Source organism: Cervus elaphus, chromosome 18 (assembly GCF_910594005.1).
Source record: "Cervus elaphus chromosome 18, mCerEla1.1, whole genome shotgun sequence".
Taxonomy (NCBI): Eukaryota; Metazoa; Chordata; class Mammalia; order Artiodactyla; family Cervidae; genus Cervus; species Cervus elaphus.
The window spans coordinates 93,361,272-93,381,827 of NC_057832.1; the positions used below are offsets into that span (position 1 = coordinate 93,361,272).

Below are 20,556 nucleotides of genomic sequence, written 5' to 3' on the forward strand. Positions count from 1 at the left end.
TAGTTGACTTAATCTTGTTGAGTTAGGGTTGGGGGAGAAGATACTTTAATTACATCATCCAGACAGGTCAGATCTGTCCTCTGGCCCTTTTAAGGGAAATACAGGGAAAAATATTCCAGGTTATCAAGAAGGATAGGTCTTCGTGTGTATGTATATGTATTTATGGGCTTCCCAGGTGGCACTAGTGGTAAAGAATCCGCCTGCCAATGCAAGAGACCAGGGTTCGATCCCTGGGTCGAGAAGATCCCCTGGAGAAGGAAATGGCCTCCAGCATTCTTGCCCAGAAAATCCCATGGACACAGGAGCCTGGCAGGTTGCAGTCCATGGGGTCACAAAGAGTTGGACATGACTTAGTAACTGAACAACCAACACTTAAGACATATGTGAAGACATTAAATACTGATGTATCTCACAAACATCATAAAAGTATATATAAAAGTATATATATGTCACAGACATCATAAAAATGCTTGAAAAGTCCCTGCTAGGTGATCTCAGGGTTGTTTTCTAACTCTAGCACATTGTGTGTGCTATGGAACTTGAGAGCCTGGGCAGAAAAGATGCAGGCCCCCGAGGCCTCCACACACAAACATATATAAGGATCTTTGCTTTAGACTGAGAAAAGGCTGTAGATATTTTTCTCATCCAATGCTCCTGCTTTTTTGATGAGGAAACTGAGTTATGCAAGGAGACCCAGTTGCTAGCATGAAGTAGGAATGAAGTCTAGCTCTCCTGAATTCCCAGTTTGTCCGAGTTAATTAATTCTAATAAAGGCTATGACAAACCTAGATAGTGTATTAAAAGGCAGAGACATCACTTTGCCAACAAAGGTCCGTCTAGTCAACACTATGGTTTTTCCAGGAGTCATTAGGTGGCATTGTTGACTCAATGGACATGAGTTTGGGCAAACTCCAGGAGACAGTGAAGGACAGGAAAGACTGGCATGCTGTAGTCCACAGGGTGCTAAAGAGTTGGACACATGACTTAGTGACTGAACAACAACAATTAGTTCAGTTCAGTCGCTCAGTCGTGTCTGACTCTTCCCAACCCCATAAACTGCAGCACACCAAGCTTACCTGTCCATCACCAACTCCCGGAATCCACCCAAACCCATGTCCATTGAGTAGGTGATGCCATCCAACCATCTCATCCTCTGTCGTTCCCTTCTTCTCCTGCCCTCAATCTTTCCCAGCATCAGGGTCTTTTCCAATGAGTCAGCTCTTCACATCAGGTGGCCAAAGTATTGGAATTTCAGCTTTAGCATCAGTCCTTCCAATGAACACCCAGGACTGATCTCCTTTAGGATGGACTGGTTGGATCTCCTTGCAGTCCAAGGGACTCTCAAGAGTCTTCTCCAACACCACAGCTCAAAAGCATCAATTCTTTGGCGCTCAGCTTTCTTTATAGTCCAACTCTCATATCCATACATGACCACTGGAAAAACTATAGCCTTGATATAAGGTAGCAATAAATATGGCATTTCTTTTATCCTTTCCTTGGCAAGATTTAATCATCCTGCCTTCATTTTTTTTTTTCTTGGTAAAAATTATCTAAGTGCTTTTCTGGCTAGAAACTTTTTCTTCGGCCACATCACATAGCATTTGGGATCTTAGTTCCTCCACCAGGAACTGAACCCAAGTCTCCTGTATCAGAAGCACAGAGTCTTAAACACTGGACTGACAGGGAAGTCCCCTGGAAGCTTTTGCTTTTGCTTTCTTTAAGGTGGTTTTCATCTCTCCACATCTTCCACAGGGATTCCAGTTATAACACATATGCCTGAGAACAGCAGCTACTGATAGAATCATTTCCAATGGCTGACATCTTATGGTTACATTAGTATTTCAATCCCATATCCTTCCTCTAAACTCTAGCCCCAAACACCTAAATATATGAATGTTCTCTTGGTATGTCCTCCTTCCAGTATTTCAGAGGTAGCTCAACTCCCAAATGCCTGATACTGATATCATTGTCTTTTCGTCTAAATCTATTCCTCTCCCAGGGCACCTTGCATCACTGAAACACATCAACATCCATCTCCTGCTTCAGGCTATAGACCTAGACGAATCCTCAATGTTCTCCTTCCTCTCCCCACTATTAACCCCTTGTCTTAGTCTGCTCAGACTGCTGCAACGGATGCCATAGACTGGATGGCTTACAGACAGTAACAACTTCTCATAGTCTGGAGGCTACAAGGCCTTTTAGAACCAACACTGAAAAAAAATTGTCCTTTTCATCATCGGGGACTGGAATGCAAAAGTAGGCAGTCAAGAGTTTGGCCTTGGAATACAAAATGAAGCAGGGCAAAGGCTAATAGAACTTTGTCAAAAGAACACACTGGTCATAGCAACACCCTCTTCCAACAACACAAGAGAAGACTCTACACATGGACATCACCAGATGGTCAACACCGAAATCAGATTAGTTACATTCTTTGCAGACGAAGATGGAGAAGCTCTAGACGTCAGCAAAAAAAGACTGGGAGCTGACTGTGGCTCAGATCATAACTTCTTATTACCAAATCCAGACTTAAACTGAAGAAAGTAGGGGAAACAACTAGACCATTAGGTATGACCTAAATTAAATCCCTTACAGTCATACAGTGGAAGTGAGAAACAGATTCAAGAGATTAGATCTGACAGAGTGCCTGAAGAACTATGGACGGGGGTTCGTGACATTGTACAGGAGGCAGTGATCAAGACCATCCCCAAGAAAAAGAAATGCAAAAAAGCAAAATGGTTGTCTGAGGAGAACTTACAAATAGCTGAGAAAAGAAGATAAGCTAAAGGCAAAGGACAAAAGGAAAGATATTCCCATTTGAATGCAGAGTTCCAAAGACTAGCAAGGAGAGATATGAAAGCCTTCCTCAGCAATCAATGCAAAGAAATAGAGGAAAACAATAGAATGGGAAAGACTAGAGATCGCTTCAAGAAAATTAGAGATACCAAGGGAACATTTCATGCACAGATGGGCACAATAAGACAGAAATGGTATGGACCTAACAGAAGCAGAAGATAGTAAGAGGTGGCAAGAATACACAGAATTATACAAAAAAGATCTTCATGACCCAGATAACCACAATGGTGTGATCACTCACCTAGAGCCAGACATCCTGGAGTGTGAAGTCAAGTGGGCCTTAGGAAGAAGCATCACTACCAACAAAGCTAGTGGAACTGATGGAATTCCAGTTGAGTTATTTCAAATTCTAAAAGATGATGTTGTGAAAGCGCTGCACTCAATGTACCAGCAAATTTAGAAAACTCAGCAGTGGCCACAGGACTGGAAAACGTCAGTCTTCATTTCAATCCCCAAGAAAGGCAATGCCAAATAATGTTCAAACTACCACACAAATGCACTCATCTCATACGCTAGCAGAGTAATGCTCAAAACTCTGCAAGTGAGGTTTCAACAGTACATGAACAGAGAACGTCCAGATGCTCCAGCTGGATTTAGAAAAGGCAGGGGAACCAGAGATCAAATTGCCAACATCCACTGGATCACAGAAAAAGCAAGAGAATTCCAGAAAAACATCTATTTCTGCTTCATTGACTATGCTAAAGCCTTTGACTGTGTAGATCACAACAAACTGTGGAAATTCTGAAAGAGATGGGAATACCAGACCACCTTACCTGCCTCCAGTGAAGCCTGTATGCAGGTCAAGAAGCAACAGTTAGAATCGGACATGGAAGGATGGACTGGTTCAAAATTGGGAAAGAAGTATGTCAAGGCTGTATACTGTCACCCTGCTTATTTAACTTACATGTAGAGTACCTCATGCAAAATGCTGGGCTGAAAGAAGCATGAGCTGGAATCAAGATTGCTGGGAAAAATATCAATAACCTCAGATATGCAGATGACACAACACTTATGGTGGAAAGTGAAGAAGAACTAAAGAGCCTCTTGGAGAAGGTGAAAGAGGAGGGTGAAAAAACTGGCCTAAAACTCAACATTTAGAAAACTAAGATCATGGCGTCCGGTCCCATCACTTTATGGCAAATGAATGGGGAAACAATGGAAACAGTGATAGACTTTATTTTCTTGGGCTCTAAAATCACTGCAGATAGTGACTGCAGCCATGAAATTAAAAGATGCTTGCTCCTAGGAAGAAAAGCTATGACCAACCTAGACAGCATATTAAAAAGCAGAGACATTACTTTGACAACAAAGATCCATATAGTCAAGCTCAGTTCAGTTCAGATTGGTCGCTCAGATGTGTCTGACTCATTGCTACCCCATGGACTGCAGCATGCCAGGCTTCCCTGTCCATCACCAACTCCCAGAGCTTGCTCAAACTCATGTCCATTGAGACAGTGATGCCATCCAGCCATCTCATCCTCTCTCGTTCCCTTTTCCTCCCACCTTCAATCTTTCCCAACATCAGGGTCTTTTCAAATGAGTCAGTTCTTTGTATCAGGTGGCTAAAATACTGGAGTTTCAGCTTCAACATCAGTCCTTCCAGTGAATATTCAGGGCTGATTTCCTTTAGGATGGAATGGTTGGATTTCCTTGCAGTCCAAGGGACTCTCAAGAGTCTTCTCCAACACCACAGTTCAAAAGCATCAATTCTTTGGTGCTCAGCTTTCTTTATAGTCCAACTCTCACATCTATACATGACTCCTGGAAAAACCATAGCTTTGACTAGATGGACCTTTGTTGGCAAAGTAATGTCTCTGCTTTTTAATATGCTGTCTAGATTGATTATAGCTTTTCTCCAAGGAGCAAGTGTCTCTTAATTTCATGGCTGCAGTCACCGTCTGCAGTGATTTTGGAGTCCAATAAAATAAAGTCTGTCACTGTTTCCATTGTTTCCCCATCTTATTGCCATAAAGTGATGGGACCAGATGCCATGATCTTAGTTTTCTGAATGTTGAGCTTTAAGGCAACTTTATCACTCTCCTCTCCCCTCTCCTCCTCTTTTATGTTCATCAAGAGGCTCTAATTCTTTTTCACTTTGCCATAAGTGTGGTGTCATCTGTATATCTGAGGTTATTGATATTTCTTCCAGAAATCTTGATTCCAGCTTGTGCTTCATCCAGTCCTGCGTTTCTCATAATGTACTCTACATATAAGTTAAAAAAAAACAGGGTGGCAATATATAGCCTTGACGTACTCCTCTCCTGATTTGGAACCAGTCTGTTCCATGTCCAGTTCTAACTGTTGCTTCTTGACCTGCATACAGATTTCTCAGGAGGCAGGTTAGGTGGTGTATTCCCATCTCTTTTAAGAATTTTCCACAGTTTGTTTGGATCCACACAAAGGCTTTGGCATAGTCAATAAAGCAGAAATAGATGTTTTTCTGGAACTATATTGCTTTATCAATGATCCAAGGGATATTGGCAATTTGATATCTGGCTCCTCTGTCTTTTCTAAATCCAGTTGAACATCTGGAGGTTCACGGTTCATGTACTGTTGAAGCCTGGCCTGGAGAATTTTGAGCATCACTTTGCTAGCATGCGAGATGAGTGCAATTGTGTGGTAGTTTGAGCATTCTTTGGCATTGCCTTTCTTTGGGATTGGAATGAAAACTGACGTTTTCCAGTCCTGTGGCCACTGCCGAGTTTTCCAAATTTGCTGGCATATTGAGTGCAGCATTTTCACAGCATCATCTTTTAGGATTTAAAATAGCTTAACTGGAATTCCATCACCTCCACTAGCCTTGTTGGTAGTGATACTTCCTAAGGCCCACTTGACTTTACAATTCAGGATGTCTGGCTCTAGGTGAGTGACCACACCATCGTGATTATCTGGGTCGTGAAGATCTTTTTTGTATAGTTCTTCTGTGTATTCTTGCTACCTCTTAATATCTCTGCTTCTGTTAGGTCCTGCTCTGCGGTTTTGTGGTGCCTCGTAATGACTGAAGGCAGCCCCAAAAAGGGGAGCCTTGTCAGGGGTTTATACTGACCTGCCAATGCCAAGAGGTACCCGAGGTCCCTGCTAGGGGAGCAACCAGAGGTGGGCAAAGCGTGTGGACTGAACTTTCTTTTCTTGGTCACCTTTTCCTGGGCTCTTTGACCATTCTGTAATTGCATGGGGAGTTAGAACTACTAACATAATCTGTTGGATCACAGACTTTCAGTGGACTTGTGTTCAAGGTGTTACCTAGTAATAAAGTTACTAGGTACTTTTACTTAGACCCCAAGCTTGGCAGTCAGGGAAGTGCCTAGCTTTGCTAGGAGTTACAAGTTACAACAGTATGTTTGGGAGTGAGGCAGAACTCTAGCTCCAGGAAAGTCTCTCAGGCAAAGCTATGGTTTTTCTAGTAGTCATGTATGGATGTCATAGTTGGACTATAAAGAAAGCTGAGCACCGAAGAATTGATGCTTTTGAAATGTGGTCTTGGAGAAGACTCTTGAGAGTCCCTTGGACTTCAAGGAGATCCAACCAGTCAATCCTAAATCAGTCCTGAATATTCATGGGAAGGACTGATGCTGATTCTTAAACTCCATTCCTTTGGCCGCCTGATGCAAAGAACTGACTCACTGGAAAAGACCCTGATACTGGAAAAGACTGAAGGCAGAAAAAGGGGATGACAGAGGATGAGATGGTTGGATAGCATTACTGACTTGATGGACATGAGTTTAAGCAAGCTCCAGGAGATGGTGAAGGACAGGAAAGCCTGGCGTGCTGCAGTCCATGGGACTGCAAAGAGTCAGACATGACTGAGCAACTGAACTGGAGGCTGAGAAGGCCACAATCAAGGTGCTAGCAGATTCAATGCTTGATGAGGACCCACTTCATTGTTCACAGATGATATCTTTTGGCTTATTTTCACCTGGCAGAAGGGAATAGGGAGCTGTGTGGAGTGTTTTATATAAGGACATTAATCCCATTTATGAGGGCTTTAACCTCATGACTTTATTACCTCCTAAGTGTACCACCTCCAAATATCACCACACTAAGGATTAGGTTTTAATATATGAATTGTGGGAGAACACAGACATTCAGTCTTTAGCATCCTACCCATTGTATATCTTAAATGTCTTTGGATTAGTCCAACAGAGACCAATATTACAGCCTCCTTCCTACTCCCTCTCTATCTGCTTGCTGTGTACAATCAAATGAATCATCTTATAATGCAGATAAATATGATTAATTCCCTACTGCTGCTCTCTGCCAACCCAACTCTTCAATGACTTCTCATTGCTCTTAGGATGAACACATTAAACTCCTCAGGCCTGTAGCTGGGCTTTGCAGCAAGATTACATACTACCTCTCAGGGAGAGGAGTTTCCCTATATGCTAAGGGAACCATCAACATATAGTTAAACTGGAAGTGTGAAAGTCACAGAAATGTATGGAATGAGTTCAAGAGAAGAGCATAGATGGAAAGTCAAGAATACCACCATTTAGCAGCTAGGTAGAGAGAACACAGGATAGAAAGCTGAGATCTTTTCCAGGTGTGAAAAATGGGTGTGTAGGTGGGACATACGCTGCTGAGTGTTACATGTGATTAACAGCCCTGGATCATCTTAAAATATTTGTGAAGACATGTGGATAAGAAGAGGATGCAGAAGTAGAATTGAAGAGATAAAAAGAAGGATGTGTTATTTTTTATTCATCCATATGTAATAAACATATTTCTCAATATGCACGACAACTTAAAAATATGGAAAGAAACACTTGAGATTCAAGGAATTCACTATTTTATTAATCTACTTTATATTGAATTAATATAATATTGAAATAATTAACATGGTATAAAAAGTCTAGGACAAATCTCTTAGAATTTGCCGTTCATAATGATCATCAATGTAGAAGTTACATATTTTAATTTTCAGTCTTTTGCTTTTTACTGATTTCCTGGAGATCTGAAATCAGCAAGCGCATTGGATTGGGAATCTGAAACTCAAAGCTTTGAATCTCGACACTTGCACTTATTAGGTGTGTGACTCTGGTTAGTTCACTCTGCTGGTTTGCAGAATAGATTCCTATCTGTGAAATAGGGTAAGCCCACCTATTTCCTAGGTGCTATGTATGCAGTTTGAATTAAGTAACACATGTATAGTCACTCTTTCTCAGTAGGTACTTCATAAATCTCTCTCTTAAAAAAACCATTTCTTCTTTGGTGAAAACAAATGGGAACACACTATCTCAGGGGCTGTCTTATTTTTAAATATGCTTTAGTCTTAAGGTAGTTTATATAGCCATCTAGGTGCAGGGTCATCAGAGCAGTGGTTCTCAAAGTCTGACTCAGGAACCCCTACATCAAAATCACCATGATGAGTGGCTAAACATGCACATTCCTGTCCTGCTTCCAAAACTTCTGGAAAGCAGGGCTTGGGCATCTGCATTTTAAAAAAGCTCTCAGGCAATTTTTTGGCATCCTAGCATTTAAGGATTGTATAACAGAATTGTCATGATTTATCTTTGCTTAATGATATAAAATTTACTATTTATTGTCATCTTTGTGCAAATAGCATTTTTAATTAAGATGGTGACCCAAACTACCAAATGAATTTACTTTATACTTTTAAACTAAAGATTATTTAGAAGTGCTATTTGACTGTAGCAGAAAGGATCCATAGAGAATAACTACAATCTAGACTTGATTACTAAATATAATATTAATAGCTAGTTTCAATAGGCTATTTAAAATGAATTAAAATGAAAATTTCAATTCCTTAGTTGCACTAGCCACGTCTCAAGTGCTCTACAGCCACATGTTACCACACTGGATGGTCGGGATAAACATCTGTATCATCACAGACAGTTCTAGTGGATGCTGCTGATTTCTGGAACACCATTTCCTGACTCAAATATACTAGTTTTGTCATTATCCAAATACACTTGATATAGAAAAACTTAGGTTTCTTACTTTGCCAGAAACAAATGCAGAGATGATGTGCAGCCCTGCCTACCTTTTCTACACTCCCTCCTCCCCGCCTCCCCCCAACCAAAACTAAGTCTTTTTGCCTTGTTGCCTATTTAAACCTTTATCAACTGCATGTGTGTGAGTGCATGCTTGGTCATGCCTGACTCTTTGTGACCTCATGGGCTGCAGCCTGCCAAGCTCCTCTGTCCATGGTAATCTCCAGGCAAGAATACTGGAGTGGGTTGCCATTTCCTCCTCCAGGGGATCTTCCTGACACAGGGATCGAACCCATGTCTCCTGCACTGGCAGGCAGATTCTTTACCACTGTACCACCTGGTAAGCCCTATGAACTGCATGAAAAGTAAAGTGAAAGTGAACGTAAAAGTGTAAAAGTAAAGTAAAAGTAAAGTGAAAGTGAAAGTAAAGTAAAGTGAAAGTGTTAGTCACTCAGTCGTGTCTGACTCTTTGCGACCCCCTGCACTATAGCCCGCCAGGCTCCTTTGTCTATGGGATTCTCCATTTAAGAATACTGGAGTGGGTGGACATTTCCTTCCCCAGGGGATCTGGCAGATTCTTTATCTTCTGAGCCACCAGGGAAGCCCTTGCACTTCAGTAGCTCCCTTTATGTATCATTCTCACGAAAGACAACTTCCACAGAGGAACTGTGCTGCTAGTGAGGCTCCATCTGAATAAAATTTCCCTGGATAGCTCATAGACAATGAAGGTGCTCTGTTAACTATGTCCCTCTGGCGTGCTGGTGGTACACTGCTGCTAAAAGCGACGGGCTGGCTGGACTCCTGGGAGGGCAGGAACCTCCTGGTTCTTCTTCTAGAAGCTTCATTCTCCTGCGGTTCACCTCCTCCCCCACCTGCCAGAAGCTTTTCCTGTTAACACTTCTCCTTTGCCCTTGTTGGTGAGTGTGTGTTGTAAGTGTGGGTGTTCAGTTCTGGGGTGGAAGCCAGCAGAGCAAGAACAAATGGGAGGTGGTGTTATTCTAAAATTACTTTTTGTGTGACTTTTTCCCACCTGAGTACCTGCTACCAGAGAATTTGGAAAACACACAGAATAAATTCTAAGAAATCCTCCCTACCCGTAAATTAACTATAATCCCACCACCCAGATAAAAGCTCTGTTGACATTCTCATATTTACCTGTCTTTTCTGTACGTGATAACAATTCAGATCACAGTTTCCACTTCTAAATATTGAGCTTTTTTCCCACTTAACACTATATTATGAAACTTTAATATTATAGTCTTTGAAAGCAAGCTTTCTTAATATAGATGTCCTATAATTTACCACTGATCTCATGTTAGAGATTAAAGTTGATGTCAATTTTTAATTTGAAATAATGTGACAACTATTAATGCATATAAATTTTTGCTTTCTAGGTAGAAAGAAAAAAATACAAAAAGGATTTTGGGTGAATGGGTATCAATGTACTCAACAGAGTTCTAAACTATGTTCTAGAAAGGTTGTAGCCATTTATACCTCCATATACAGAAAATGTGAGTGTCCCATTTGACCTTTTCTAAAATCAAGTGAAGCTTAAGAACATCTGTGCTAATTTCTAGAAGAAAATATTCTGTAAATTTTAGTTTTTGGTATGGTTTAAATTAATGAGGCTTAACATTTTTCATGCTTATTGGGCATCTCTATCTTTTCTTTTCTAAGCAACATGTACATGGGGACTTCCCTGGTGGTCCAGTGGGGAAGAGTTTGCCTTCCAATGCAGGAAGTGTGAATTTGATCCCTCCTTGGGGAACTAAGAACCCACGTGCCTTGTGGCTAAAAAACCAAAACATAGAACAGAAGCAATATTGTAGCACATTCAATAAAGACCTTGAAAAAAATAAACAACATGGCCTATGTCTGTTTACTGAATTACAGGTATATTTGTATATTTTTGTTCTTTTGCATTCGTATATACTTCTAATTGCTTTATGAAGTCTGATCTGGGGTTCTTCAGTCAAGTATCTGTTCTTATCCAAGTGCCCCTCAGGGACCCACGCATCCTCTTTCCTCGCTCTTTCAGCTTCCCAGGCTCTCAGGTTGTCCATCTCTTTTCCTATCAGACCCTGATCTCAAACGTCACCTATGGCAGTCTGTTCCACCTTAATCCAAGTGCTAGTCACTCAGTCGTGTCCAACTCTTTGCGACCCCATGGACTGTAGCCCACCAGGCTCCTCTGCCCATGAGGATTCTCCAGGCAAGAATACTGGAATGGGTTGCCATTCATTTCTCCACAGGATCTTCCTGATCCAGGGTTTGAACCCAGGTCTCCTGTGTTGCAGGCAGGTTCTTTACCATCTGAGCCACCAGGGAAGCCCTTAGTGGAATTTTAAATGGAACACTCATTGATGCTTCATCTCTACTTATACAACTCAAGGTCATAGCTTTTGTCAAAGATATCTGAAACCTCACACAGGAAATTGTGGGAGGCCTCTGAGAGTGGAGAACCTCAGACATCACCCTGTCAACCTTCTCTGTCCACCTGTGAGACCAGTTCTAGAGTCCCAGTGCTGCCACCACAACCAACAAGCTAATTCCAAGAACTGATGGCCACTCAACTCATCCCTAGAGACAAACAGTAAGAGAACGTGAGTGTGAAAGGGTCAGGTGTTACTGGACAAGAGAGTTATTTTTAGAAGGACAACTGAAAAAAAAAAAAAAAAGCCAAAATTAATCAAACAAAAACCCAAAAGTTACTGACAAAGAGTGTTCATAATTTGATCCTAACTTTTCTTAAAATATGAACTTTTTCACATCTACCTTAAAGTTACTATTTCTCAATCAGGTATTTCAAAAGCTAAGACATACATTTCTAAAAATTTGCAGTTGAAAATTATATAAAGAATACCTTACCTTTGAAACTAGGAGTGAAATGACTTCTTTTACAGTGTTGTCAATCAAATCATCTATTTTGGAATGGTACTGCTGCTAGATATTAAAAGACAAAGATGCATTAGTTGAAGTGGACACAAAACTTATTTATGTCATTACACATAAATGCCTTAAAGCTACTAGTTATGACATATCAGATTTACACAAAATGACCATTTTGCACCTTAAAAGAACAAAACCTTGAAAATGATCCACCCATCAACACTTTTTACATTGTGGGTTTCGAAAATTTTCCCATGTGCTCTGTTGAGTTAAGCAGCTAATGGGGTTATTATACAGATGAATTGAGTTCTTATTCTTATTCAGACAGAGGAATGTGAAGGATACTTTTTGTCTTCTCCTCTATAATTAAGGTGGCTGAGTATTTTTCTAAAGGGTTGGTTTAGCCGGAGAAGCAAAAAGACTGGAAAAAGATTTAATTAATACAGCATTTCATGTCTGACAACTCTCATTCATAAGTTATTTTAAATGTGCTCTAGAAATAAAATGAGCTCCCAATTGTTCTCGCTGAAAGGACCTTTTTGTCAGCATGGGGAGCTGCAGTTTATACAATTCTTACAATATGCTCAAGCAAGGGCAAAATTAAAATTTCATCAACAAAGGTGATAGATGGTAACAAATTAATAGGCCATAAAAGGTACAATGAAACGGCACTCACTCCCCATAGCTTTTTTACTGCTTCCTCATGAAAATGACGCCTTTAAGTAAATGCAAAAAAAAAGATGTATTTAAAATAAACCTGAAAGACTCTTTATTTTTTGCTTTCTTTAGAGACTACTAGAGAGTTCTCTTCTTAAATTAGCAGGAGCTTCGGCTCTGGCAGTGTGTGAAGGCACATTCATTGAAACAGTAATTCTTCCTTTAGAAGCATTTATCTGACGGCTGATTGTCCGCAATAGCCACTTCACAGAAAATGTGACTTGTAAAGACTAACCCTATCTTGATGGTTCAAGGCTTCTTGGAACAGCTAACATAATGCATGGAGTAAAAGTACTCAGGTCAGTATAAACATTAGACCAACTTAACAGCTGCTGGTTGAATGGTTTCCAAAGATGTGAGTTTTTGAAAGCTATTTTTCTTTCTGAAAACATGTCTCAAAGTTTCCACACAGAACAAAACATCAACTTAGGTCTGTTCTGGAACACGCAGGAATGAGGTCCCCCTGCAGGCTTTCAAAGTGACAAGCCATCATCTACCTGCATAAATAATGAAGAAAGGAGGCAGAATTTTGGAGCATGGGAATTATTTTCTTTTCCTGCTTGTGTGTGTGTGTATGCCTGTGTGTGTGTGTTGACAAGTGGTCTTAAATTAAGCACATATATATGAAGAGGGAACTTTCTAGGCATGTATTTATCACTCTGGGAAATAACATACTAAGTGTCTGTCTCACCTAAAGCCTTACTGATCCCCAAATTTGTACTCCCCGAAGGACAAACAGAAGGGAGATCTAGAGGGTGGATTCCTACTGCTCTAGGTTTTTTTTGTTTTGTTTTCAGAACAGCTTGAAGAGAGGGAAAAGGAAAAACAAAACCACAAAACAAAGAAAAGCAAGGTAGAAGGGGAAGAGGTTGAAAAACCTGGCCTAAAACCTGGCTGGTAGTTGAGATGACCAAGAAGACCCCAGAAGCACAGGAACAAAAACATCACTTCCCTGTCCCCCCAACCCCCTCCTCCTAGCTGAAACTCCCGCTGACCAGGCAGGGGCGGGGCTTATGCAAATGAGCTCTGCAGGCTCCCCCTCCAAGCAGTCTTCACATCCTTCTCTCTCCAGATTTGCGGCTGTGTAGCAGGAGGAAATAAAAATAGCAGACTGAGGCTTCTCTTTGGGGTAGAAGAGGAAAGGGATACAGGAGACGGGCTTCAAGCTTCTCTCCTTACTCTACACGGAAAGTGCTACAGAGCATTCAGAGTCACCTGAAGCTGCAAAGTTTCATCTTGTGTATGCCTTACCCTCAATGTTTATCTCTCTTTGCCATAAATTTCATTTTTAACTAAAAAAATAATGAAATGGCATCAGAAAGCTATTGCATATAGAACAGCAGAGCTTCTACACAGTTGACTTTTGGGTTGCACTGATTTTTGGCAATTTCTTAAAATCAAGAGATGAGCCGCTAAGGAGGTCTTTTTATATCCTTTTTTATTGAAAGGCAGGGAAAAGCAGGCTCTAGGAGCCATCCAATTCTCCTATAATACACACCTTTAGACTGCTGTTTTCTTTCATGTTTAATTTAGCCAAAAGCAGAGGGAGGGAAAGAGATCAAGTTAAAAATGAAGAAACGGGGTGGGAGGGGGGCTCAAGAGGAAGGGTACATATGTATACTTATAGCTGATTTGCATTGTTGTAGAGCAAAAACTGATATAATATTGTAAGGCAATTATACTCTGATTTAAAAAGTATATAATTTAAAAAGAGGGGAAAGAAGAAAAGTATACATTTTAAATGTGTTACCCAGGAGGCAAACCTAAATAGTATAATGGTTGCTAGGTTGTTTTTTTTTAATATGAGATTTTGGTGGTGCTAATGGTAAAGAACCTGCCTGCTGATGCAGGAGACACAAGAGACGTGGGTTCATTCCCTGGGTTGGGAAGATCCCCTGGAGTAGGAAATGGGAACTCACTCCAATATTCCTGACTGGAAAAGTCCATGGACAGAAGAGCCTGGCGGGTCTACAGTCAATGGGGCTGCAAAGAGTTGGCCATGACCGAGTGACTGGGCAGTAGTTTGCTACTGTCAATTTATCTGATCAGCTCTGATTTCCACCAATACTAAACCTGAAAGCAGCTGGGAACTTCCAGAGTCTGTTCCAGCTGCACAGGTAGCAGATGTGGTCTAGGAGCACTGTGAGTGGAAATGTGCAGGTGGCTGCAGAATTCACATTTTACATACATACTCTGCAAAGAGAATAACCCAGAAACGCCACATACAGGTAACAGAAAGTTAGCTCGAAAAAAGTTATTCATTAGGGGATCCAGATAATTTCCAAAGACAAAAATAAACACACAAAGAGAGCAAAACAGGTATGAACAGAATTTATCTGGAAACATGGACATTTCCTAAGCTAAAGTTGATAGGTTTTCATTTAGATTAGCAGACCAAATTTTTGTTCAAAACCTGCCAAGTTTTTGTCTGCAACAGTAAAAGCCTATAAAATTTCTATCAGAATATTTCAAATTGGATCAATGATTTCTACAAACTGGTACTTTCCAGATCATTCTTAGATGAATTCTTTCCACAACTGACCTCAAAAGTAAACTGTCAGTGCCCTGCTTCTCTATTAGGTGACTCTGCACTTGGATTAAGATGAACTTTGATGGTGACTGCAGCCATGAAATTAAAAGAAGCTTGCTCCTTGGAAGAAAAGCTATGACCAATGTAGACAGCATATTAAGAAGCATAGACATTACTTTGCCGACAAAGGTCCATCTAGTCAAAGCTATGGTTTTTCTAGTAGTCATGTATGGATGTGAGAGTTGGACTGTAAAGAAAGCTGAGTGTCGAAGAATTGATGCTTTTGAACTGTGGTGTTAGAGAGGACTCTTGAGAGTCCCTTGGACTGCAAGATCAAACCAGTCAATCCTAAGTTAAATCAGTTCTGAATATTCATTGGAAGGACTTGATGTTGAAGCTCCAATATTTTGGCCATCTGATGTGAAGAACTGACTCATTGGAAAAGACTCTGATGCTGGGGAAGATTGAAGGTGGGCAGAGAAGGGGACGGCAGAGGATGAGATGGCTGGATGGCATCACCAACTAGTTGGACATAAGTTTGAGTAAGCTCTGGGAGTTGGTGATAGACTGGGAAGCCTAGTGTTCTGCAGTCCATGGGGTTGCAGAGAGTCAGACACGACTGAGCGACTGGACTGAATGACTGACTGAGGAATTTTTACTTCATGGAGCCCAGGGAATTCAGATCAGGCACGGGTCTGAAGTCCTGGCTCCCTTAAAACAAAGTGAAAGTGAAGTTGCTCAGTCGTGTCCGCCTCTTTGCGACCCCGTGGACTGTAGCCCACCAGGCTGCTCTGTCCATGGGATTCTCCAGGCACAAATACTGGAGTGGGTTGCCATTTCCTGGCTCCCTCACACATGGGTAAATATCCTCATCTCACCTGACTGTTTTCATGCAAACATGTAAGAAATGAAGACTAGCCAAATGCCTGTGTAATCCAGCATTTAAAAATTTTGGTCCTTCTGCTGGGATGATTTTAAAGGTATTGGATTGTTAGTTCTGGAAATGGAAGTATTTTACTGCAATTGAAAACAAATCCCACGTAAGTAGGGGTCCCTGAGTTGCTCCATTAATGTGTTTTCACTTTCAATGGATGGACCATGAGATACAGTAGGTCTGAGAGCACATGACAGCTGAAGGCCCATGCAGTCATCTGCTCTTTTGCAGGGATGGATAACGAGGATTTCTTAGCACTGGTGGTTTTCGGATCTCCACATCTGTCCCTGGGGGCCTGGCCTGAGATTGCTGACTCATTACACACAGCTGTCTTAAGAGCAGATCATTCGCTCACTAATTACTCCATTAAATGCTTTTCCGGGCTGCGGCTGAGAGTGTCTGCATCATCGTATGCCACGTAAGAAAACAGAATCATAATTCAGGAGTCCAGAAGGGGCTTCACTGTGGGTAAGGAGTTGGCAAGCTTTTGTCCCAGCAATGATGATATAATAAATTTACTAGAGATTGTGCAGAGGTAATTCCCTTAAATCTAGAGAAAATAAAATCTCCTAGGTTTATCTATATAGTATACTATATATCTTTATGAGTTTCCAAACTGTGTAATAATGTAGTTTTTTCAACAATTTTAATTTGTTGCTTGCTATACAATGGGGTCCTATCCATGTGCTTACCTACGCATGTAATGTATTCATCACTTTGCAATCATCCCCAAACTTGTCTTAAACATGTACAGAGAGGAAAAGCCTGTGCAATTACATGTATATATTTCCTGGAGATTAAAAGCAAAGTATAAAATACTTCTTGTGCATGGAAACTCTTGTTTACCACTTTTCAGGGTTGCTAATGGGTTTTACACCTGCACATTTTGAAGTATATTAATTGTGTGGAAGTTGTGGGGAACTAATTGTCTCTGGTGAGAAGGTACAGGTGCAGACATAATGAACAGCAGCAGCAGATTACTCTTCAAAATCATCCACCTATTAATGTAAAGAATCATTTGACAATGTAACAATGTTTTGTCATTTGTGTGTGTGCCTGCTTTTCTTTTAGAGTACTGGGGTGAGTTTTTTCTTACAGGGGAGGCAGGATTTTTTTTAATGGGGGTAAGATTTTTAAAGCAGTGACAAAAAATCAGTCTGCTCATTCAACAAATATTTACTATGTATCTATTGTGTGTCAGGTACTGCAGTATATGTGAAAACAAGAACAAATGGATAAATGCAGTATTAATGGAAGAGGCAAGATGATTCCATAAACCTGATGAAAAATGGACATGTGTATAAAGAGACAGACAATGTTCTCAAGCAGACAATAAAAGGTTTACATCTGGCTATAGAAAACCAAGAAGGTGGTTATGAGCCATTGATAGCCAAGCCAGCTGCCTACTCATTCGAATAATTAGAGATAATAAATCACGTTTCAAGAGATCAGAGAATGACAAAACTGAACACTCGATAACATGTATCAGCTCCTTACTGAGTCTGTAAGGTTGTATGCTGTGGTATTAGAAATACACTTTCTCCCCCTGAATTGCTCAAAGAATGAAATACATGGATACGTGCACAAATCATGGCCAAATTGCTAATGTCTGTCTCTTGGTTAAATAAGCACGGCATTCAAAATAGTGGACCTTCTTATCCTCTTTGTGTAGTATTGTGTGTGTGTGCTCAGTTGTGTCCAACTCATGGACTGTGCCCAGGCTCCTCTGTCCATGGAATTTCCCAGGAAAGAATACTGGAGCAGGTTGCCATTTCCTTCAGGGGATCTTCACGACCCAGGGACTGAACACGTGCCTCTTGCATCTTCTGCACTGGCGGGCAGATTCTTTACCACTTGTTACCTGGGAAACCTCTTATCCTCTTAGTGGTTACCACCTAAGCCCTTCTGCTTGGATTAGAGTTGTTAGCCCAGTGAAGAGTTGGTTCTGAGTTTGACTCCCACGTGTCAACTCTAACACTCGTAAGATTTAACATATCCGTAGAGCACAGAAGCATTTGACTTATTAAAAAATATTTATTTAATCTAGTCAATCCTGTAAGGTATAAAGGGTTTCAGTGATGTTCCTCCAAGGGTCTGGGTGGTACCTCAAGAAAACCTGTGTGCGGAAGGGGAAAGGCGCCTGACACAGGCCTGCCCTTCCCTGAATCTGATGATGGTGCTATCCCAGACCATGAGTAGGAGGAGAAAGGCTGTTATCACAGTGGGCATATCCCTCACTGAAATTCACAACTGGGTTCTTCTGTATGGAGTGACATTAAGAGTGGCCTCCTGGTCCTCAAATTTACAGGTTACCCTGTATATATGCTATATGTCATCTATAGCCCCTAACTCTAAATTCTTTTAATACTATTAGTGAAAGTATACACTACATATATATGCATCTTAAAAATGTTAACAATCACTCTGCTTCTGAATTTATTTAGAATTTAAAGAAGGGTGAATTCACTTGGTTTTAAATAATTTTATCTTAAAAAAATTGTAAAGTCGTCTGTTGATTCTGCAGTTCAACGGTGAAGAAACATTCCCTTTGACATTATTTAAGGTGAAAGTATTTACATGTGCTTTAATGCATCTTTGGATATTGCAATGTAGTATCATACACATACACACCAACCAAAAACCTGAAAATGGAATTATATTATTTTAATTTGAAAAGATGAACACAAAAAAGGTACACTTACAAGAATAACAATTCAAATGAAAATGTGTGTGTGTGTGTTTTTAAATGAAACTTACCCACTGACTATCAAACTGGATCATGCCATGAGGGAAAATAAAACACGATGAAGGAGAACATAAGGGAAAAATAAAGAAATGATGAAAAAGTAATTACAATGGGCAAAGATGCAACAAAATATTAACTTAAAGAGATAATCTAAGAAAAAGAGATCCATTTCACCCAATCACCACTCTCAACAAAAATAAAATCATGGGGTAAAATAAACTCTATTTCTGAATACAGAACCAAACAAAATAGAAATCAAATGGAAACAACGGGGCATTCATTGAAAAAAGCAAAGACCAATTTTCCAGTATATTTCTACTTGATCTTTAAAAAAAAAAAAAGGAAACTTCTGTGTAAATAAAATATTTCATGGGCTATTTTCTGTGGCCTGTTTTTTGGATGCAAACTCTGGATACTCTATATTTGTATAAACAAAGCAAGTAGCTTTCTAGCTTTCTCATTTGCTTGTGAAAAGCAAGGTTTATGTAAATACACAACACCTAAGCCATTAAAAGGTATATCTGAAATTCAATGGCCACTTGTAAAATTTGGGGCAGTCTTTGTATTAAAAAGAAGAATCTGATAAGAGCAAAGGAGAAAGGGGCATTCCATTATTATAATACAGACAAGATCAAACACATGTATGGGGAACTAGGTCTTTTTCATCTAGTCAAGTAAGAAACTTCTGGAAACAGCATGTACTTCTCTGCCAGGGCACCCTACATTCCCACATGCGACATTCAATCCACTTACCTCCTGTCCTCCATCCAGGGCACAGAGCTTGGTGCTTTGCTTTTTGGCATCAACTAGCACATTAAACATCGTGCACATAGAAGCTGGGATGCGCAGGTCAGTGGTTTTGCTTGCCTTTTGCAGCTTGAGTTCAAATGCAGTTCTTGTTCTATTCATTAAAACATGAATTCGGAGTAAGAAATCTGACATGTCCCCCTGATTTGTAAAAGTGAAATCAACACTACAAGATGCTAATTTAAAACATGCAAATACGGAGTGTGGCATTGCCTGGGAGCTGGGAGGTGGGATGCTCTTCTTTTTAGGTGTCTTGTATGAAAGATCAGACTGTGATACTACTTGTACTCACTCAGACAGTTAAGTGAAGCAATGAAGTTTTTCCATTCAGAGTACACACTAGATGTCTGAGTGAGTATCCAAGTAGTAATATTAAAGCAGAACAAATCCTCTGTGTTCGGGTTTACCAAATTAAAAAAAAAAAAAAAGGACAAATTTGGGAAACTAAAACACATAATTAATGTGCAACACAGAATGTATAATTCTTCTACGTCACTTAGTTTCTCTTTCAAACACCTGAAGTTGCATTTAGGGTTTTTTTTTTTTTTTAAAGAAACTGCATAATAGATGAATTGGAAATGGTTTTGCTAAACTGTCCAAAGGATATCCATAGATTTGATACATTAGAATCACACATGCCAAACCTGATGTTTTTTAAACATTAAATAATCTAATTCATGGCTTTGTTTTAAAAAGCCATTAAACATTATTTTAAAGAGATAATTTTTCTTGTTTTGAAGAATTCAATATTATCCAGTTGCTCCAACCAGAATTTGTTATTCCAATAGGCTGCCTGCATTGCTCTTGTATATCTCATGAACAAAGGCAATGGGGAAAATAATGCTAATTAGGATGAAGTGCTGATTTTGTAAAAAGTATTAAATAAAATGAAAGTGCATGTGGAAGAATTCAAAGCCTCATAACTTATTTCTGGTTAAGTTCTGAAGAATGTAAATGGACACTTGGAACTCATCTGATGTGGACAGAGAATACCAGAAAACAGAACAACTGATGGCAATGATCATCATTGAAGTTTGCCATGCCATTTCTCAGCACGTGAACACAGTACATAATGTATAAAGTACTGAGCAGATCTCTCCATGTGTCTCAGGAAGCACGGCCTTGGGGA

At 40.2% G+C, this 20,556-nt stretch overlaps 1 protein-coding gene across 23 annotated transcripts in view; it reads right to left on the reverse strand.

Annotated features, from left to right (window-relative positions):
• The window catches only part of CADPS2 (calcium dependent secretion activator 2), a 571,224-nt gene that overhangs the window by 46,784 nt on the left and 503,884 nt on the right, over positions 1 to 20,556 (reverse strand). For 12 of the 23 annotated variants that reach the window (XM_043872603.1, XM_043872591.1, XM_043872599.1 and 9 more), the window contains 2 exons: positions 19,374 to 19,521; positions 11,673 to 11,747 (listed from right to left, as the gene is read on the reverse strand). In XM_043872603.1, the coding sequence (XP_043728538.1) occupies positions 11,673 to 11,747; positions 19,374 to 19,521 (223 nt within the window). Of the gene's footprint in view, positions 1 to 11,672; positions 11,748 to 18,631; positions 18,647 to 19,373; positions 19,522 to 20,556 lie in introns of all 23 variants that reach the window. The other 11 variants (XM_043872601.1, XM_043872581.1, XM_043872597.1 and 8 more) reach the window with 2 other exon arrangements.